A 23,159-nucleotide genomic window follows, 5' to 3' on the forward strand; every position below is an offset into this window, starting at 1 on the left:
GATAAAGACACATTAACAGAAAAAATCCACAGCTAAACTATGGAATATCTAGTGCATGAAACACTGACTTATAAAAGCTTGTCCATTTCCATCTATATTCTGACAACGGAGTTACTTTCAATAAGTCCTTGCATCAACTAATTATTATATTTCATTTATGACAACAGTAACTTTAAAATTATGCAGTAATTCAATAAAATGAAATTTTCCACTGGTAATATTTTTTAAAGATTAGTAAATAATTTGCATTAATCTTCTTTTTAACAACTCTATTTACTGATTTAAGTACATCTTCCCAAACGTTACAAAGCAGCAGAACACAGTACGAAGCATTATCGTTTGAATTCAAATCGAGCGGGAATACAATTGATAAATGTTTCCTTCTCAAGAAAAAACCGGGGTTCCAGTATGATAGTAAAAAAGACAGGTAATATCACACGACAATGTAGGTCACTTTTAATGCATGGATGGTTTACGATATAGCTTATGCATATGTCAATTAGAATTTGATCCTTGCAAATACTGTTACCGAACATCTGCTGCACATGCAAATATAATACTGTAGGAGACGAATAATTTTTTGGTCTTAAAATTATTTACTATTCATTTTATTGTATAAATAATGCATACAAGTATCATTAAATGTTGTTACATGTATATACAGTTTTCACACTCTTTGAAGTCTGTTACATTAAAAATTGTGTATCAAATATAACATATTACTTGTGAGACTTTTGAATTACTTTTCACTCATTGTTTGCTTCATATTCTATTTATAGCCGTTTATTTGACCACGTTCCATCATAGAATACTCCTTTGAGAAACTGATATATAACCCCTAGACGAGAGACATTATAGCACCTCTCAAACTAGGTAAAGACTTGAAAGGAATTTTCAAAGAAGTGTGTGCTGTGTATGGGAATAAGTGTATGTCATTGAGACAAGTTACAGGTGGGTCAGCAAATTCAACAATGGCCAACTTGACCTAGAGGATAAGCAACGTCCTGGAGCAACCTGTACGGCTTCATCGGATGAACTGCTTGCAAAAAAAACAACTTATCGTCACTAATGATGATCGATTTACCATTTTACAATTAGCAAATTCAGTAGTCATTTCATCGGGAACAATATCAAATTTTACAATTTCAAAGAAACATATTGGCCTCCGAAAGGTTAGGTGCAAGATGGATACCTACAACGACAACAAACAACAACAACAACAAAAGATTGCGCGTTGAAATGTGTAGATAAAAACCTAAAATCTACAAAAACTGCAATGGACGAAGTTTATTGGAAATTGTTACAGGTGATGAAACAGGGATACATTATTTTAAATCTCAGAGGAAAATTGACAACAAGATGTTTTTGACTAAAAAGCAATGCCCTGTTATAGCAAAACGATTCCAAAGTACAAAGAAAGTATTATTCACAATTTTCTTTAATAGTGAAGGTCTAAACCTGTAGTTCAATTTCCTATTTCAAAAGGCCGATCATATACCGCTCATGTATACACAAATGATGTGCTGAAGAAAGTTAAGAAATATTACGACAGGAAGAGACCAGTGTCTGGAATTTGCAACCTTCGACTTCTTTAGGACAACGCCCCTGCACATAAATCCCAAATTGCGAGCTCATTTTTGGTCGAAAAGGTTCATATTTTGCCCCATCCTCCCTATTCATCCAACGTGTCTCCCTGTGACTTTTTTTCTTTTTCCTTAATTAAAAAAGGCAGTTGTCATGAAGACGATATGATTCAGGAAATGCTTGGGGCTCTGCTGTTTATCAGAACATGAGTACTATTCCAAAAAATATTATATGAATGCCTTTAAAGCTTGAAAAATCGGTTGAAATTATGTGTGTCTGTTCAGGGAGAGGATTTTGAAAGTAACCATTAAAAAAAACATTTCTCTTTGTTTTGTTTTTGCAACAACGTAGACGTTATTTATAGAACGTCCCTCGTAGGTTTTTCTCTGGATGTCGATTTCTAATGCTACCTTTGCTAGCTTCATATACAAGTAACACATGGTACAAGTCTTTCACTCAATACTTACATAAACTGTAGTCGATAATATGCACTGTTGTCCGTTGAAAAAATTAATGAAAATTGGTCTTTTATTTCTCTAATGATATTATTATCTACATTTAATTATTCTAAGGAAAAGTAACTATGACTAAAACCTTGCCGACTATAGTGGCCCTATTGAAAATCGATTCTTTATATGCAATTTTATACAAAAACTCTGTCTATGCCAGTCAATGGCTGCGTGACTATATGGTGTTTAAATTTTAAGATATCATCTTAATTCTGACATCCTTTTAAACAATACACTATCATTTTACTATATCTACAATATATACTATAATCAGCTAAGAAAAATGACTGCCACTTTCTGTAATAAAAATCTGACCGTAATTTTAATACTACCCAGGTAAAATGTACACTTTACAGTCTTGTGTTACATTTTAGGTGGCATAAATCCAAACGAATGATGTAGGGACAATATTTTAATAAATATGATATTAATTATTTTTAAAACAGTAATTTCATTGACATAAAGAAGACATGAAATATTTAATTGAAATTAAACGAACAATTACAGACATGCGTTAAGTGAAATGGTGCCGGACTAATTTTCGTGTTTGTGTAAAATTGATTTTTAACAAAGGTCATGTATAAAAATAAACTCCAAATGGCATTCCTTATAACAAGATCATTTTTTTAAAACAAAATATATCAAATCGACTAAATATATATATATATATATATATATATATATATATATATATATATATATATATATATATATATTTATATATATATATAAAAATTTGAACATTCCATAATAGTCACCTGATGAATCTGACAGGTATATGTAAAAAGGAAGACGAAAATATATCAAATTCTACCAAATAACAATTTTTATAAAAAATTGCACATTATACGATAGTCACCTGATGATTTTATATGTATATTAAGGAAGATAACTCCATTTATTACTTGCATACGAATTAGTCTACAAAGTAGCGCTTTTATTAATAAGCATATTAAGACATTTGCAATATTTTACAACATTGCCTTTAAATAACAATAAAACAATAGAAACACTGGAGATAAATCATATGCAAAGAAACATTATAAACCATCTATATTATTGCATGAATTAAGGATAAAAACACATGTGTTTAAATAACGAATGAACAGATGTGGTACTGATGTGAATATAGATCTAGGTAATTCCCAAGAAGATACAAATTTATTAGGTGCATTTTCAAATAATTTTTAATCGTGGGTACAAACATCATCTATTAAAACATAAAATTTTAGGGAAATTACTTCAATAAGGGCGTAGGGTTCACAGGGAAAGAGTACACTATATATAATTAAGTTGAAATTAAAAGAAGAAAATATTTTTTTTATCAAAGAACACCTTATTAAGCCATCAATTATGTGTTTTTGAAGTAGAAAATAAGAATGAATAGTGAATAAAACTTGTTACAATAAACAAAGCATAAACATAAGAAAAAGGTTAAGTAAATGTTTTATCAATCATATCTTCTTACGGCATTTTCATATTGGATACGTTATGTACAATGTTAATTATCTTAAAATGAATACGATCGAGGTAGGCCCATCGGTTCCTTCTGAAATTTAAAAGAAGTTGTTAATAACAATTGAAACTTGAGCTATATGTACATGTTTAATAAGAATAAGACAGCATTAATAATGTATTAAGGTGGTTTTAAAGAAATGTTGTAATTTATACTAAAACAGGCTTTAAGAGTAGAATATGATAGATTTTTTTAATAGACTTGCACTTAATTTAAAGAACATTATACCTTGATATTTTTGGATTCCTTAATTATTGTTTAAATATTCTCTTATAATAATCTTAACATGAACGATTTATCATATTGCAAAGCCATCGCATTGTTGTTTTTTGTTAAATTTTGCTGAGTACAAACTTATTATAGGTTTACCATGTTTTCATTTCTATAGCACGCGATATCCTAATGATATCGGTTTATCGTAACATCTGGTCTAGGTCCAAGTCACGTAACGAATAACTTTTCCTCAGGTAAAATTTGTAAAAAGCTACTCTTTCTTTCTATTTGATTCACTGTTGATATCGCCTTATACATTGGATAATCTCATAACACAGCGAACCAAAGTAGCAATGCGTTTCCAGTACCTACTTCAACTTCTTCTGTGTGTAACTCTGTTCACATTGGCAGAAAGTGGGGTATGTGTTTAACTAATAATGATACCAAGTTTAGTTTTGCCGTAAAATTATTTACAAACGTTATTTGCAAACGAATTACAATATACCTGTTGGTACTAAATATACTTTCTAATAATGTAGAAAAATGTAATAAAAAAGTAATTGGTGAAAACAATTAATTCATTTTTATTGCTGTAGTGGACTTCGTATAAAATATGGAAGGTTGCAAGAAATTATAGTCAAAAAGAATCATCAAAATGGGGCGTATGGAGGAGCTGGGGTTGGAGGTTCGATTATTTTGGAAAGAATAAGTGCAACCTGTTTGTATATGATGTTCTGAATGAGGCCGGGGCAAAAGCACCGAACAGAAAGTTTGTATCTTTAAATTCATATTCTTAGTTAGTGAATTCATTATGCAACAATGCAATTATTTTTTCTCAAATAGCTCTTAACAAAAACTAACTGCAAGTATGTGTTAAAGTATTCTAAGTGAAATTTGTTAATATTTAAAAGAATATAACAGCGATTTTAGCAAAAATGTAAATTTTATTTTTGTTCAGATGTTGAGTTGATATATTTATTGCACTGTATTTCTTGTCAAGTCTGATTCATTTTGCGGTTAACAAACATCTGCCGGACTTCCAAAAGCTTATAAGATTGAGTAACAATCAAACAATTATAAAGAAAGAAAGAAACAAACAAAAGGTCCATTTGTAAATCAACTACGTAGAAGTTTTAATTGACAAGCTATTGAAGTAGTGAAACTAATTAAACGATTTGAAAATTACAAAACATATATTCTTTTTCTGTTTACTCTTTTTTAACATACCCATTTGTATTTTTGTTCATTAACAAAACAAAAACTGTTTTCATGAACTCCCAATATTAATATCATTAAAACTATTTTAATTTTACTTGAATGTATAACTTACAGAGATTAAAACAAAACTAGAGATAAACAGATTTCTATGATTATACAGCTATATCTCATTGGGATGACTATTAGAAAAATCCCCTCTAAAGTACAGCAATTCGAAATATTGTTTATATTCGATTTAAGTAACATGATTTCATATTTTTCAAAACTTTTCAAGACTGTTCATAAATATATTTATTCTTTAAACCGACAGGCCCGGTAAGACTTCTCCAATCGGTGCAAATGAATGGGCAAACCCTAGATCAACATACGTAAAGAATACTGGTTGCTACAGCGTAGTTTCATTTCGGCAAAAACGGGGAGGAGATATCATTGCCTTTGGAAGATATAAAACAAGCGGGCACGTTGGGATAGTGTCCATTGGCGGAAAATATATCAGCGCTGGTGACAATCGTATTGTGGAAAAATCTATCCCTAGAAATCACCCATCCATTGTCCGTACAACCGTTTGGAGATACACGTGTTAAGCGTGCTCTTATTCTTCAAGGATTTGTTCAAGAAAAAATCATGTTACAAAGACGAAATATCAAATAAATACATTGTTGGATTGAATTGAAAGTATGCGTTTTGTTATCATTTGCTATAAGAAGATAGCCATGCATCACCATTGCTGTTTAGAAACGAATGGTCGATCAAATTCTCTATGAAATTCAGTTGTGTTATCAATAGCCATCACTGGCCTTATCGATAAAAACTTTTATAAAGCATTAAATAGATTATTTTGGTCTTATTGAGGGTTTGATTTGGATGTTTTTTCAAAACATATTTATACATTTTTTTTACCAAAACGGTCAATTTAAAATGCTTCGATACCAATGGAACTTCTCTTTCAAATGTTTCCGAATGATTTGCCCCTCCATTAAATGCACGTATATTTAATGACATTCTGGATGATGCAATGCAGGTCTGTCAATTCATGTTAACTGTTATTGAAGCGAACAAAACACTTCCGCAATACGATTTTGTAAAGTGCAGTTACTATTTTTGGACATTTTGTTGAGTCTTCCTTTAGTATATTCATTGCTTAAATTTTAAAATTCACAGCTTTTCACGAACATCTTAAGATACATGTATTAATGAGAAAAACACCACAAAAGCAAATCAAATCTGTAAAATGTTTCAGTTTATTTCGTCTCTAAATGTGGCACAAAGCCGCGCAATCAACGGGAAATTGTATGGCTGGTTAAATTAATGAAGATCTGACAGGGAATCGTGATATTAATATTAACAACAAAACTATAATGCGGATAAATTTTCATGTATAATGATGTCAAGTATTTTCGATTCTCCAGCACAGCATGGTTGCTCTCTTAAAAGAGCAGTCAATACTTTGCAAATAGAAATGAATTGAGGTGTTCCTATTCAAAGTTCATATAGGAAAAATCCAGCAACCTCTTGTAAATGTATATGCTTCTAACAATTCAAGCATTCTGTGGTGAAATTTCTTTTTTGTTTCAATTTTTTTATCCTTCGTGATATGAATATAGCGCCCATTCTGGAGCAACCCAAACACATTTAGGAGCGGATTTTAATGTCATATGAAACAGTTCTGTATCCCTGGAACTACGAAAGGATTAAGAAATTTAAAGAATCGTTTTACCTAAAGATGGCGGCCAAGGGGGAAAAACTGGGTTTTTTTCAATTTCACTATGAGTACACAGACTTTGCCAAGGTATGTTTTGAAAGATTGAATTTTATTGGTCTAAATTTGAGCTGAGACGATGGCCTGCGTTTGTTTTTGTCACAGATGATCTGGTGTAACACAATGTCCTTATAAGCCTCCCAGTTAACCCGTGTGGTAAGATTGCTCTGTAGTTCATCGTCTGTCGGATATGGCGACACCTGCCAAGACAAAAACAAACAAATTATATTAGGGTTCAACATCATTCAGAAAATTCATGAAAATATCAACTATGTAATAAATGCATGATGAATTAATTTCACGTACATTTTCCGCGCATACCTTGCGGGGCAAAAGGCAACATATTCTAGCGAACGTACAATTTTTTTTCCTTCTAAAAATGGATTACTTATCCGCAGATCCTTACCCTGAATGCTGCAGGTGCTTTTTTCTGGTGATTTGTAATTTATTTTTGTAAAATTACAGGACCATCTTACATAGCATTCATTTGTTGTTGCTGTTGTCATCCTTTTACGACTTTTTGCATGACAAAAGCAGTTTGAAAGATGTTATAATTGACACTTTAAACACCTCAAGTAAAGTTTATTATAAAAAAAACATACTTATCATACATGGGATTATCATTGAATTATATTATTATATATCTTGCACGTAATATTGAAAGTAGATTTAACTGGTCACAACCAATAAACATTTATAAAGTCATACCTCGCTTCGAAGCCTCTCTCTGGCATTAAAATCAAGTTTCGAAATAAACAAGGAGCGACTGATTTGAACCACCTCTGCTCCGTTGCTAATGACAACAAAACTTGGTTGTGGTTTGTTTTCCTTTTCAAACATCACATATTGTAGACCCTGTACAAACGATGTAAATTTCATCATACAAATATATTGTATTGTCTTAATCTTTAACAAAAACCAGACAACATTATGATCAAAGAAATATTTGTATTTGGGTATATTGTTAAATATTTTGGTAGATTTCTTTCTAATTACAAAGCAATGAACACTTTAACGGTGCGTTTTTTAAACAAAATTAATATAGTGAAAACAATACATGTACTAATTGTATGATACAAATTAAGACGAAAACGATACTATGACAAAGATATAAGGACATAAACTTACAAACGTTTGGTCCTTTGTCAAGGTTTGAACATGGACCCACTCCGTTTCTTTGTCCGTCTCTGGTAATGGCACATCGTTTTCCTTTACATAACAAAATATATGAAGATCATACTTTTGAAAAAGTCCCAACAAAAGAAAGTTGCATAATGTTCATACAATGATGTTTTGTCATTCGTAAGATTTATATGCAAGGCACCACAGTACTTACACTTTTTTATAAAGTATTTAGATATACTGTGGATGAAAATTATTATAAGCAATGCACTTTATAACACTATTAGTGGTTTAAATTGCACAAAATGATATGCAATAAAACTAATATTAAAGGGACCTGGACACGATTTCAAAGGAAAATTTTATTTTTGATTTCTATGTATAAAATAGTTTACTTTTGTATTTTGAATGACTCACCAAAATTTGAATGTTAGAAGTCATGTTACGAGCAAGATACAGAGGAAAGAAGTTGTTGTTATGTAAACAAAGCTTGAGTCTTATAAGTTTGTTTACAAATACTGTAAAGTAAAGAAATTGCCACTTCTCTATCAAATAACTTGTGGAAACAAGATAGACTGAATCAGTGGGTTCATAAATAATTTCATTACAACAAACAGCAATATTAGATTGAAACTTATACCAATACAACGAATATGTGAACATTAACGGGACTCGGGCTTTGTTTACAAAACAAAGAATTCTGTCCTCTGTAACTCGCTTGTAACTCGATACATGTACATGACTTTTAAATTTTGTCAAAGCATTGAAAACATCCATATTAACAATTCTAGACATAAAAATTGAAAAAATAAATTTTGAAAATTTTGAGCTCAAATCGTGTCCAAGTCCCTTTAATAACCATTGCAATATACATTAAATTCACCATTTCAAGACACAAGATTATCAAGCATTCTCGCTTCTGAGTCAGAAATAAGCATGTTAGGCTCTCATTATAAAAGTCTTTCATATCTAAAGGTTTATTTTTCTTAATATTCAAATAAATTCATTTACTTGAAATACTCACACTTGATATTGCAAGAGATTAATTTTTAGAAATTAAAGTGATTATTTAAATAAGGTTTTTGTTGAAAGTGAATGACAATCCTTAAATGCTAAAACAATCTTATTTAATTTGTAAGTTGGATTTTTAACATTATGTTTTATTTTATATGATAACTAAAATACATTTAAAATTATACAGATTTAAACCCTTTTTTCAGATACCACTGACAGCATTAAAATTGCACTTCAAACACCAAGACCATTAATTTTTTATATGGCTTGATTGTTATACATGTAAGCACAAGCTTTATGTTAAAAAGCACCAACGCACTCAACTTTCCAAACACACAAAAAAAAGACATATATTTACTTCCATCATAGGACTAATTCTCACTTGACGAGGTCTCAGATCTTCTGTCTAATTCACAGAAACGACATACAGATATTTTCAAACAATGAAATGATATTTCACTGCATTTACTAGTGAATAAAAGAAGAGAGATAATTAAAAGTATATGCTGCTCTGATTACCGTTTTGGCACCAACATCAAGATCTGTGAAGATTGTCTTTAATCCTATCCGCTTCTTACCGTCTGTGGCTACTGTCGATGCACAAAATGAATATAACCATAACATTTAATCTCTTAATAAAATTAAACATGTAAAGGGAAAGAATGTAAAGGATAAAAAAAGTAGCCATTAACAAAAAAAAACAACAAACAAACAAACAAACAAAATCCATAAAACAAAACAAAAACCCTAAAAAATCATAAAACTTACATTCTCCTTCTGTTATACTTGATAAAACGGGAGAATCTGTTTTTTCTCTGCTTGATTCAGAAGCTTGAGTCTGAAAAAAAATCATTTTAAATGATTGAATCATTTCAAGCACAGAAATGCTTATGAGCCATCTGTTTAACTCGGTTAGTCTACCTTAGGACTTTTTGAGGCGGGACTATCACTAACTGTCGACCTTGGTGATTGGTCAGCAGACGTCAATCGTTCACTTCCGGGCGTGATGATCATCCTTCCGGTCGTGTGTGGTCGGAGAACACTGTCCAAGCGTTTCACTAACGACTGCGACTTTTTGTGCCGCGGGGTTCCCGGAGTATAATTGGGGTCACCGTATTCGTCACCGTAGTCTGTTTCCATGTGAAGGGGTGACGGAAGACGGATGTCATGGTAACTGACGTAACGGTCGAAATCCTCGGTTCGACTAAGAAACGAAAAATACCCACTAGGATGCGCTGTCATTGTGTATTCCCCGGAACGTTTGCTGACAATGGGTTTCACCTTTTCGAGTCTTTTTAGAACCCTAAGAGATCCCTGGAAGAAATTTTGATAGCATGAAAACTCAAAATTCTATTTTATTAATTTAAAAAAAAAAATAAACAGCTTTGCACTTAGAAAAAAGGTTCTTACCTCTTTAACTAAGTAAATCCAGTCCGATTTATTACTATTTCTCGTTAAAATCACATTTCGTCTGAAAAAAAAATTAAGATTCATGCTTTCAAATGTAAGAAAACATTTCTATCTTTAAATGAAGAGACTATTTTAAAAAGTTTAGACCCCATAGTTGATCAGTATATTCCAAGATAAAGAGAATTTGTATAATATACATCAATACAATTATCAATATTTATTTAGTAATCTAAAATTTACAAATATCCATATAAGTTATACTTACTGAAAATATGTAACAAAGTATTTTCCAGGTTCCTCTTTCAAACATTTTAATGGCCAGTGTCGTAGAAACCCAAATTTCCTTTAAAGTAATTTGCATAATATACTACACATTCAATAAAAAAACAACATTTGTGGACAAATGACAGCAGCCATTTTTGTTTACCACAAACACTTGCCGATAATAAAACTTCTTTTTTATGGATTGCACAACAAAATTGACATGTACATAAAACTGCAGGGAAATATCTAATATTTTTGTAAGATGAATAAAAATGAAGTAAATAAATAACTGATTAGTTAATCTCAGAGAGAGAGAGAGAGAGAGAGAGAGAGAGAGAGAGAGAGAGAGAGAGAACATTGGTATGGTGTATAGCTTACATAAGGAATGGATCGTTTACTGGGTTAGTTTGTACGCCGCCCATGAATATCTTCTTGTATTCCTTCAAAAAAGTCCTCTATTGCTCACTTAATGTTCGACAATTCATGCTTATATAATACATTTGTAGGTACTTTAAAGTTAATTTTTCGTCGTTTTTTTCTGAGTCAGACGTAATTATCTGATACAGTTTAATATGATATGTGTCTAGCTATTAAAAGATATTATATTTGAATCGTATTATCATTTCAGTAACTATCACTATATTTAGCATTGTGATTATTTGCTCAGTTTCCGTAATATACTCGTACAACCTAATCGGAACGTAAGTAATGACAAACTATCTATGAAACAAAAATGATTCTGTTCTCGATAAAGGGTTATATACCTCTGCAGGAATTCTCAGAACTTCTGTGTATTCATTCGTAATGTTTGATCCGCCTCTTCTTTGATTTTTGAATACTCCTATTTCCTGTATAAATAATTCAATATGAACTAATGAAGAGGGATTGAAAATGATTTTGAATGATTTCTCGTTGTGATACAGATCATACATTTCACATATTGTTAAAATAAATACGTGGTTTCTTGACTATTTTAAGACTTTTTAATAAACTATTAACTAAATAATCACATTTCTAGAAAATTCAACAAATATTTTGATTCCTTTTTACCCCAAATGGCTGTCCTCGTTTAATAAGCACATCTATAGATGTAGCTGATAACTTGTGGTCATCCAAAATGGCGGTAACAACTGAAATAAAAAAGAATTATCAAATAGATTTCCTCTTCAAGCTCGGTAAATAAAATAAAAGCTGTATTATTTTTAAGGTCCAACTTACCTCTTTTATACATGTTGTATCCAAAAAAAGAATATTGAAATAATCATCAATGTACAAATTATACTCTAATTTTACACAACTGCAATATAACTTGAAGTGCAAAAATATTCAAGTTCGAGTTATCTTTCATGTTTAAGAGATTACTTGAAGCATTATTATTATCCACTATAGTACTTACTGGAGCCATACAGAACGATGTAGGCGTTTTCCGGCGCCCCGCCCTCTTTCACTATGAAGCGCTTGGGCTCGTAACACTCAACGTAGCCTACCCGAGCCAAGGATTCCTGGATTCTTAGAGGAAACTCGGCGATGTACTTCACATTCCGGAGGGCGTTGGTTGCCTATTAATTTGAAAAATATATAAATAAACACTTTAATACTAGAATGGTAAGCTTGAACGTGAGGAATTGAAATAAATTATTCTCTTTTCCACGATATGAGAAATAAAAATGAAAAAAAAGAACAGTTCCTAAAATATGTATTGTTTTATTAATTTGGCATTGATTGAATATTAAAATTTTAAAACACGGACTTACATATCGGATGTCATCGGTCGTCCTCTGGTCTGACGGTTTGGATAAAATTTGTAGACCTCTTTGTGACATCCTCATCTTGTAAAAGAAAACAAAAACTTCCCCATTACAGCTCAAACTGATTCAGCAGAATAGATATTGCAACAATCAATAAATTTCAATAAAAAATAGAGAACATAATTATATCAGTTGAATATATTAATTCAATAAGTTGATTTGGTTAACTTGTGGCATTTTTCGTATACCATAGCAGCGAACATCATGCAAGAACTAAATCTAAATGGGTTCACATTTTTGAAGGAATAATGTGATTTTTAGCAAATCTTGTATGTGAGCATACAATGTATAGAATACAGTTTCATTTATTTACAATAAAACCCCTGATAATTATTTCGCGCACCTGGCGTATTTAGAGTGTTTACCTGTCGGTTGGCCTTGAAGTAGGATACGTCTATCCTGTTGGCTCCGTACGTATTCTTCTCGTTCACGGGGGAACTCCCGATATCCTTCAGCTGGGACTGATACACAGTGTCATTGGCACTAAAAATAGCCATCAACGTCACAATAACTGAAACGCTTTGAATATGTGTACGATGTTTGGTATTGAATCTTATGGTGGCATAGATCTGCCACCACTTGTCAGATAATTATGTTTACTTGTCAGTTCTTTAAGTCGACTTGTCACTTATACACGTGTTTAAGAATTCAACACTTTAACCTTTCCACGCCCAATTTGTGCCATCCATTTGAAATAATATTTTCTGACAAGTCGACATAAGGATCTGACAAGTCGACATAATCATCTTTTAAGTCGATATAATTATTTGACTTGTCGACATAATTTTTTGACAAGACGACATAACATCTGACAAGTCAACATCATTATCTGACAAGTCGACTTACAATATGAATGATAATTTTCTTTAAACTAGTGGCCATATTATCTTTTCTGTCAGATAATTATGTAAACTTGTCAGATATTTATGTCGACTTATATGATATTATGATGACAAGTAAATGGCAGTTAGTGGCACTAACACACTTTGACAACAAAATATTGAGTTTCTAGTCACTATGGTTATTTTCTGACAAGTCAACATAAAGATCTGACAAGTTGACATAAATATCTGACAAGTCGACATTATCATATGAGAATTTAACATAATTATCTGACAAGTGGTGGCAGATCTATGCCACCATAGAATCTTGCACTAAGTAGCAAAACATATACATGTAATTTCATAAGTATTGTAAGAATTTTCAAATATTATGATTATTGTTTTATTATGTTTTTATTATGTTTTATTATATGAAACATAATTATTGTAAGAATTATGAAATGAATAATACTGAACAAAATTACTTATTATAAAAATCAGTCGGGACTTACGACTTAAAATAATAATAAATGTTTGTATGATCTAGCTTTAGCGCAGTAAGAGAAAAGCACTTACTTCCGCTGCATTACGATCTTCTGCAGCGCACAAACACGGCCGACAACTCTGCTGACAGTCTGTAGCCTCCTTAACATATTCTGAAGCAAAATTAAATATATAAAATATATAGGTAATTGATATACAATGTCATTTTCAAACACGCTGATTTCTTAGTTGAATAATAAATGATTAATTGATTAAATAAATAAAATGTTTACTACACCCATTTCTTTAAGAATTTAGATTACCCCCCCCCCCCAAAAAAAATAAAATAGCGTGCGCTCATAATTGACATGAATGCTTATGAATGCAATTTTTCGTTACCAAAAAATAGCATAGAAATTAGTGTAAAAACATGCGATCATGAAATGTGTAGGGTTTTATTTCTAAAGAGATTCTGGAGAAATACCATAGAAAGATTTCATTTCATTTTCTACCAATATATACGACTATCTAGAATAGGAATCTTGATATTAACGGGTATGAAACTAATCCTGTATGATTTGTATATATATACATTTTGTAAAAATACATTTTACCATAACGTGTATAGTGTTGGGAAGGAGGAGGAGGGGGGGGGGGGCGAAAATCTGAAATTATCAATAAAGAGGTTTGGGGGAATTATTCTCTTCATCTCAGTGCATATGGTTAGTAAGTGTTAAGGTTATAACCATGTATAAAAAAAATTCTGTATAATTCAAATATGAAAAGTATTTGAGATTTATTATATCGGGGAAAGGAGGACAATGGGGAGGGGGAGGGCAGGGGGAGGGGTATGGTGTGAATGGTTACCTTTTTCTCCTCTTCCTTTGCTTTCAGTGTGGCTGACAGTAGGGTACTGAGTCGTTGCTTTGAGATTGGTTCGTCTATCCGCCGGGACAGCCTTCCCCCGTCACTGACCACATACAGCTGACTGCCGTGGACCGTGCCCCGACGACCTTCACCTCTCACGTCCATGGTCAGCTGTTCATCAATTTCGGAAATTCTTCTTCCTTTTAATCTATTACTAGAATTCATAATAAGAATATGCATTATGCAATTTATTATTCATGCATACCAGGATATAATGGACAATAAAACTGCTGAAACATTGAAATCAAATTATAAATTTATTTCATGCGAATACATCTCTTTAAAGCCGTATGAGTCAAAATAAAACGCACATATTCCGATAACATCCTATACTAAAGCATTCAAATTACAATATTGTACATCAATTATCCTATAAAATTTTAGTACAATTAATGTAATAACAAACAACGTCAAGACATTAGCCTACAACAAAACGCTACTGACACGCAAAATCCATGAACACAATGGCCTACGAACCATTTGAACTATGCATGTTGCAAGCGCATCTACATTCTAAATCTTGTACTATAGAATAATATCTACATGTAAGCGTTCAACAGTGCGTGGATTACCTAAGTGATTGAGCAGTGTCTCTGTGGAATAAAATAACGCCAATTGAAGTTAGAGAATAAACAAATATGATATTCATATACATGTTATACTTGATGAGTGAGATACTGCATCATTATTAATAAGGCATGAGTTAAAAGTGCTTAACGTGTAAAGGGGACCGTAAGATATAAATTCGCGAGTGTCGGAAAAGAATGTTAAACGTTAACGTTGCTGGTTTGAGTTCTAGAACTCAGTGCATGGCCCTTTTGTCGAAGAGCGTAATGGTACATTGTATTATGGCAAAGCTACATATTATCTTAAAGTGATTAAAACCAATTGTTCCAATTGCTGCAGTTGCATTATTGACGTACAAACTAGGCTAAGTTCTAAGTTCTCGGCGGGACGTTAATTTTTTTAAAAAGTTATACCATGCATTATATATTTACATCTGCATCATTGCATTATTTTAAAAAAAATATGCAGTATTGAATACTGAAATAAAATCCTTACCTGAAAATGGTTGCTTTGGTTACATTCCTGAACTTGTTGAGATGACTCTTCTTGTCCGCCGCGTCTAACGACTGCTGATGACGGGCCTCCAGAACATCGCCCTCGGAGAACCTCTTGGGACCGGAAATGGCTTGGAATCTGGGCCGGTGGACTGAAGGAGACATTATACCATACTTATTATAGAATACAGCCGTGACATGCCCGTGTTTTTGGAGTGAGACTACCGCCATTATGGATTTAGTGCGTAGACTCTTGCCACACGAAACGACGTCTAATAAATATATTTTTTCGTCGCTACATCGCCGGTTTTTCAGCATTCGTTTCATTTGGTTTTGTTGTTCGATGCATGAGTTTTGGTTGCTCGATGTCACGTGGTTTTTTGGGTGATCTTTGAGAACATCGCTGGGTCTGCGTTTTGTATGGTACACTTCGCTACGTCGCCTTCCGTCGGATATTTTTTGGGATAGAAGGCTTGCTTCGGACATGAATTCGCTGTGTCTTCTATTCGAGTGCTGCTTCCCTCCATGTTTAGCACCAAATCGATCTTGTTGAATCCTTGGAAGAGTTCGGGTCTCGTTGTGTTCTAAACCGAACGAGACTTTGTTTCGGCGGAGGTTTGCGTCGACGTTCATCTCAAAAATTGATCAACCAATCGCGTTTCGTAGCACTGTTCAAAAATTTATATTTTTCGGAAAACAATTTTTATCACCTGGGTTTGTTAAACAAGAACATTTAGACGGGAAGTCTACACGCCATATGTTTAAAGTTTACAATATATGTCACAATTTTCGAATTCACGACGATGTCTTGATCAAAAACGTATCCTTCCAACACTCAAGTGTATAATTAGATTACAATGGTGTGGAGTGTTCTAGCCACTCACAGTATTTACTTAATGACAGCATCACTTGTTGTGTGATTTATTGTCTCTAAGACTCGCTTTATAAATATACGTAAACCCATAAACCGTTAAGATGGCGTCGACCCCGGATGGAGATTAATGTAACCAAACAAAAAATTGCAACAACAACAAAAAATGTCATCAAAAGTCGCGTACTTTAAAAGTATGAAAACCAAAAAAAGAAAAGAAAAGAAAGCCCCTTTCGTGCAAGGCTGTCATGGGCCGGATTCTGTAAAATTTAATAATCCGTAAAAGAAATAATTTTACATTTTATACATATTAAAAGATGTTACAGCTTACGAGCACTGACTCCATTAAAAATCCATTTAATGCCTTATCGTTTTAAGAATATAAATAAATGTACATTTGCCCCACGTAGACTTCATCTTCTGTAATATCACTGGGGTAATTGCGGGTCGTAAAAGACGAACTGATTATAATGTGATTAAAACTGACAAATAATCTTCTTAATGGCTATATTATAAGCAATTATAACTGTTTTTATGGCTCTTTGTGCGCTATCTTCTCATTAATGTTTTAAACCATCACAATGGATGAGATTTGTATGAGGAATGTATGATTTTTATAAAATGGGCAACTGACACGGCATTTTTTCTATTGATAAAATCTCACATAAGAAAATGCTCTCTCTCTCTCTCTCTTTTTCTCTCTCTCTCATCAAAGTGTATGTATTTAAACTTCACCGATCTTGACGCGGTGTAGTCGTTGGTTCATTTTAAAAACAAAATCTCCCGTCGCTATAGCCCTAGAACGGCAAATTCTTAATCTCGAGTGCCCCTCGATGCCTGTCTTAAGTTTGTGTCATTTCAAATATTGACTCAAACGATTTATATCAAGTATACTGTCAACAGTGATCGGCATTTCCGACGGAATCACAGTTTACACGTTTATTGTGGCATGAACATCTTTTTATTCGATCGCAGATATTTAATTAACTATACGAGGGTTGTTGCTTGCGTTTAAAGCTATATCATTTTTCTATTTTTCTGTAACATTTCGTATACAAATATTCATATGGAAAATTATTTTTTTTGGGGGGGGGGGGGGATGAGCATTAGACTTGTTAGTAAGCAATAGAAAATGAGCGATGGAACGTTTTGCTCTTTTTGTCTATATAGTGTAAGATATTTTAATTTCTTAGATCGATAGATTAAACAATTAGTAAATGTACAGGCAATTTAAATGTTATACTGGATTCATGTGAATATGCAAACGAAAAATAATTGAATAATTTATATAATTTATATAAAGGAATCTATAAATAACACCTGTAAAGCTTGTTGAAAGTGGACATATCATGAAGCATAAATTATTAAAAATCTAACTATTCCATTGCTATCTCTACATACATGTAATTACTTACGAATAATTCTAGAATATCATAACATGCTACAGGTGAAATTATTCACTAACCTGCACATGCATTAATTTTCAACACATTTAATTTTAATCTAAATTTTTGGAATAATTTACCCACATAATCTTACATAAATCTCGTCATACAAATACATGTAGCTCTACAATATCTAACCCCCCCCCCCTCCCTCCTCCTACAACGCACCACCAAAAGAAGAATTGCTAAAAACAATTAAATGCATACTATGCCTGAGAGGTGCATGTATGATTATCCATTTTTTCCATCTGTCAATCATCTCTCATGGGTTCCCATATAGCTACGTGTCACTTATTCCTTCAAACTATCATTCGTAGTAAATGTACATGTAGTAATGCTTTAGCCAACATTATTTTTTCTAGACCTAAACAAAATTTGAAATTAACTTGGCCCTAATAGATTTTTTTAAAATCCTTTCACGAATATCAATTGCTCTTTTGGTTAATTATGAAAATATGAAGAAAAAAATCAACGAAGTACATTCAAAAAGACGTCGAAATACAATCAATATTGACAAAAAGTTTAAAAGTTTTGTCCAAAGAAAACGTAACTGGATTTATAAACACTAAGTTCTTAGTCCAGGTTGCCTTTTGCTTTCTCTCTTGAGATTTTTTTTCATGCTCTCTCTATTTCTCTTTCTCTCTATATACTTTAAAAACAAGTTTGTATTGATTAGGCGCAAATTTAAAACCCACTTTATACAAATATACGGTAATTAGAGCAAAAATAAATGGCCTCCTTTCTATAACATATCAGATTTAAAACGTCTTCAAGTGACACGAGTCGCTTAGTTTATTTTTAGGGGGGAGGGGGGAGAGGGGTGACATAGAAAAACGTAAAAAAAGATTAATCAAGATTGATAGACCTTAAAATTAGCGGGAGAGGATGTGTATTTATTTCGTGTTTTATTTTTTTTATTATTTTTTTTTTGTTTTACATTTGTTGAGTTTAAAGACTTGACACGCGTCTCATTAGAGTGATTTAATCGTTACGATCGGAATGACATGTCACGAGTAGAATTTAGTTTCTTACAAAATCACAACTTTCATTTCATTGTTGAAGAGAAAAATTAAGACGTTTAATGGGATCACTTTTGTTCCAGTGAATTTGATTCAGCTAGGTTAAAAAAGGGACAACAGCTGAAATATTCAAATAACGCAGAGAGAGAGAGAGAGAGAGAGAGAGAGAGAGAGAGAGAGAGAGAGAGAGAGAGAGAGAGAGCGCATAGGATCTTGATTTTTGAGACTTATTCAATTGCAAATGTTTGCCTTTATAAACGACACTTCAAATATTTAAGGTGGAATAACACATCGTTACAAAATGGTATATCGTTTCAATAAAAGAATTTTTTGATGGCAACATGTAACTTACTCCATAGCCGAGTGGATAAGGACTTAGTCTTTTGATCCGTACATCCCGAGTTCGAATTCCGCAGGGGCTTTTTGTTGTTTCTTACTGAATTAATTCTTTTTTTTAGATAATCATTTTTATCCCCAAACTGCAAATTGTTCGCTTATTTGACATACGTATAGTTTATTTATCATATAATAAAAAAAATTACTGTAAATATGAGTGATTTTTCTAGGTGTGTTATTCCACCTTTATCAGATTGTTCACGAAACTACGCATAAATCAGAAATCAGTTTCCATGCAGTTTTGTCATCCACTGCCTATTCAGTATTGAATTTCGTGCTTTCGCACTCAATATCAGGAACTTTTCCATTTGGGGGAACTTTTTGTCATTTAAATCCATAACAGAACCTAATCCTCGTCTGATATAACCCGGGTGTCAGGGCTACTATAGATGGGAGGGGATCAGCCACTTTAGCCCTTTTACCCCCCGATACCAATATCAAAAATCAATGTCTGGTCTTGGCCAGGATTAAAAGCTTTGTAACGAATGACAATTTCACTCAAGTTTTTATGAAAAGAACAGATTTGCCATTAATCTAAATGTACATAAGGAAACGTTTGAATTTTCCTATTTTCTTGTTGGCCTCGATCAATCAATATTCCTCGTCGATGTGAAAGTGCCCTTTAGAATGGGTTCTCAATTTTTGAAATCTTGAGACGATTTGTGAATTGTCGAGTTTTTCTTTTTTTTCTTTTTTATATTTTAATATATCGTAATAAAAACAGACCATTTTAAATGTGTGATTTCTTGTTATTCTCGATCATAATTAATTTTTTTTTTCAAAAGATCAGTTAAATTGAGAATTTACCTTCGAAATCCTCCAGTGTGCTACACGGGCTAGGGGTTCTCGAATTTGAGTACAGATCATGTTTGAAGTGCACTCTTCTGTCACTTCCCGTACTTTTTCTGTGAAAAATCAAGTTTTTGACGGTCAGTCGGTGCCCGCTGTGTGTATCGGGCCGAGGGACAGGGAGAGACCAGTTAGTGAGGGAGGAACTTCTCCTCCATTGAAAACCGTCCGAGGATGGCCGAAATCTTTTGTCGCTGGACGCCGCGGCGGAGTTTGATTTAGCGCTGATGGACCGCTCCTCTTTTTTCGAACGTTTTGATTGGACGGATGGCAGTCTGCTGTCTTGACGTTTTGCTACATTTAGCTCCGTTGGTTGACGGACAAAATAAGGAACTTTCTTTTCACTCAAAGAAGACATTTTCAAATTAAACGAATATCTGTTCTTTCAATAAATCCCAAAATCATCTCAAGAGAATATCGTTAATATAAGAATTCCAGCACAAATATTATTGATATCTATTCTTAATGTCAAATGCCGCTGTATTTTTTTTCTCCACACAAAGACACCTGTCCAATATTGCGGTATATTTTGTGAGACGGCACGAAGTTTCTTTGAAATAAATCTCTATTTAACAGCAGTGTTTCTATATAGACAGGTACATATTCTGCTATCGCTGTACGTGTTGTTGTTAGGTAATTTCTCCGATACACAAGGTAAAACCCGCTACAAGACTTTTCAACGAGTGTTCGCATGAAACAACAGAATCAACGACCCAAAGAGAAATTGGTTTTGTTTTGCCCAAGCGATTCCAATCAAACACATTTTTCTATTTTTTTTCTTTCACTCTGCTCTACTGTCTTTTGGAACAATGGATTATTTTTATCTATTCTTAATCTTGATAATATTATTTCGCGAGTATAATCTCTCGGGGCATATCCCTTTTGAATTTTTAAAGATCACTATCAAAATAATTACTAGATTGAATTGAAATCTCCTTTGATACTTCATTTAAATCTTAATTATGTTTTCGAATTTTTTAATATTTTCTTATGAGTGACAGATATATATCCAATCAAGGACAAATATGTCAACGGACTACACAAGAACTTTTGTATAGCTTATAACGCTATGTGCAAAAAAATTTCCAGCATGAATATTATAGCTAGTTAGCATTGTAGATAAATTCTATTCATATGCTACGTTCTACATGAACGTGTAACTATATATTACTGTTACAAAAGTAGGCAATTCCTTATACAAATTGTTAGTTACACTGTTCATGCATATAGATCTAGAGCACTTATGATTCCGTCCCTATCATATTAAATGATACTTTTGGTCTCACGATAACTGGCCTTAATTTTATTCAAAGGTATGAAAATTTAATGTACGGTACTGAAGAAAGGTTTACAAGAGAAGGAAAACGCATCATGATTAATCATAGTTAGGCCTGGCTCCGGGGCCATAAAACGTAGTCACGCTCACTTTTGCTCTCAATTTCACTATTTCAAAAGGAATATGTAAGTGGAAAGTTGATACTCTGACCACTAGTAAAATAATCTAAATTCTTGGGGACCGAAACCAACTTTTTCAATCTGGACAACCCCCTCCCCCCCCCCCGACCCAATTATATTAAGAGAAAGGATGTCTGACCGCTCGGTCTGACAAAAGGACCCGTGAGTGTTCCCGGTCTCCAGGGTACATGTATTATACGCTCTACTATAAACTGATAAAGAAAGCTTTGCTAATTACATTATATAGGGTGAACAGTTTAATTATTAAGCCAGGGGGCGGAGAGCCAACACAGAGCGTTATAGGCAGTTCATGAAAAAAAGTATTAGTGCCTGGGGAGGGTTTAGGTATGGGGAAGGGTGGGGGAGGGGTGGGGGGCCGGAGTGCAAGATTCTTGTCATGCCCAATTATATTTTCACCCACGGACACCACCTGCATGTACTATAACTTTGAGAAAAAAAAAAACTGGCGCAATGCACATTGTTTCTGAAAGATGTTCAAAATTCAATGCTTGCAAATATTTTACAAAAAGCGGTAAATTCTCATTCATCCATAATGGTGCATTTCATCCTACTGTACATGAAATGAAAATGGACAGAAATACCCCCCCCCCCCCCTCCCAAATTACCAGGCAACCAAACATATTTGGAGCTAATTGTAAATGTTTCTGTCAAAACAAATTCAGTTCATCATTGTGCTTTAATTTTGTGATCTTCTTACCTTTTCTATCAATAAATTCCATTCCTATCAGATTATTTCACACTTATCCGTTTCCTGGATTTAACATGTACCAATCAAGGGAAGAAGAAAAAAAAGAAGTTGAATAAAATATGATTTTTAACACGGATTATGCCGCTCAGAGAGTAATCACCCTTCAGTCTTTTATTCATGAATAAATAATTCTCCCTCCTCTGTGGAACAATAAAAATTATCAATTAAGCGATTTTTGCCGCGAGCCATCGAGCATGCAAAAGTTATTCAAAGATAGGTCCACTTCAGAAACCACTCTTTCGGAAAAGAAAAGAAAGAAACTTTATTCCTACTCGATATTTAAAAAAACAACTTTTAAAGACTCACTTGTCTAGTTGGGAATCTCCTTGTGTACTTTGTCCATATCATCACCTTGATTCCTTGATGTAATACCTAATTACGGAATCGCTTCTTCTTCCAATATTGACGTATCTTCTTCAACGTCTTGCGAAAATCACGGTTTATTTGTAAATATCAAGTTTTCTTTTCATGAATATGTATATTTTTTCCTAGCACTTTATTTGCATTGAAATTTGCAATGTTTAATTTTCTTCCTCAAAAATGTAATTATGCAATGTTGTTAATTAAATCACATTAAATATAAGGTTATTTCAGTGGCACCTGCCCGCATCAATATCAAACCATACCCCATATATACATATACTGT

At 32.9% G+C, this 23,159-nt stretch overlaps 1 protein-coding gene and 1 long non-coding RNA gene across 8 annotated transcripts; one reads left to right on the forward strand and one right to left on the reverse strand.

Annotated features, from left to right (window-relative positions):
• The first annotated feature begins 4,082 nt into the window (after positions 1 to 4,082).
• Positions 4,083 to 5,715, forward strand: LOC117682674 (uncharacterized). Its single transcript, XR_010713688.1, has 3 exons — positions 4,083 to 4,241; positions 4,419 to 4,591; positions 5,351 to 5,715. It is a non-coding gene; the product is annotated as an uncharacterized lncRNA (long non-coding RNA).
• Positions 5,716 to 6,258: 543 nt separating this feature from the next.
• On the reverse strand, positions 6,259 to 22,957 carry LOC105344935 (uncharacterized). Of its 7 annotated transcripts, none has more exons than XM_066081830.1 (20): positions 22,463 to 22,705; positions 15,711 to 15,861; positions 15,221 to 15,241; positions 14,589 to 14,802; positions 13,815 to 13,894; positions 12,783 to 12,900; positions 12,364 to 12,438; positions 12,006 to 12,168; positions 11,660 to 11,739; positions 11,374 to 11,457; positions 10,988 to 11,049; positions 10,611 to 10,688; positions 10,346 to 10,406; positions 9,857 to 10,249; positions 9,704 to 9,773; positions 9,455 to 9,525; positions 9,294 to 9,341; positions 7,928 to 8,008; positions 7,508 to 7,654; positions 6,259 to 6,999 (listed from the first exon to the last, which is right to left on the reverse strand). In XM_066081830.1, the coding sequence occupies exons 1-20, from the start codon at positions 22,482 to 22,484 to the stop codon at positions 6,805 to 6,807; spliced, it is 2,214 nt and encodes a 737-aa protein (XP_065937902.1). In that variant the 5' UTR covers positions 22,485 to 22,705; the 3' UTR covers positions 6,259 to 6,804. The 7 variants fall into 7 exon arrangements, with proteins under 7 accessions (XP_065937902.1, XP_065937900.1, XP_065937901.1 ...); XM_066081828.1 differs by lacking the exon at positions 22,463 to 22,705 and adding an exon at positions 20,248 to 21,043; XM_066081829.1 differs by lacking the exon at positions 22,463 to 22,705 and adding an exon at positions 18,233 to 18,641.
• Between the last annotated feature and the right edge of the window lie 202 nt (positions 22,958 to 23,159).

Source organism: Magallana gigas, chromosome 4, assembly GCF_963853765.1.
Source record: "Magallana gigas chromosome 4, xbMagGiga1.1, whole genome shotgun sequence".
NCBI classification, from domain to species: Eukaryota; Metazoa; Mollusca; class Bivalvia; order Ostreida; family Ostreidae; genus Magallana; species Magallana gigas.

What these genes read in the sequence shown, in the direction of transcription:
- LOC105344935 (XM_066081825.1), bottom strand. Translation starts at nt 16,342, where the DNA reads ATGAACGTCGACGCAAACCTCCGCCGAAACAAAGTCTCGTTCGGTTTA. An exon ending in GACACTGCTCAATCACTTAG is followed by an intron (nt 14,803 to 15,220) that starts GTAATCCACGCA and finishes TATGAATTCTAG; the next exon opens with TAATAGATTAAAAGGAAGAA. An exon ending in TACTTTGTTACATATTTTCA is followed by an intron (nt 10,407 to 10,610) that starts GTAAGTATAACT and finishes TTTTTTTTTCAG; the next exon opens with ACGAAATGTGATTTTAACGA.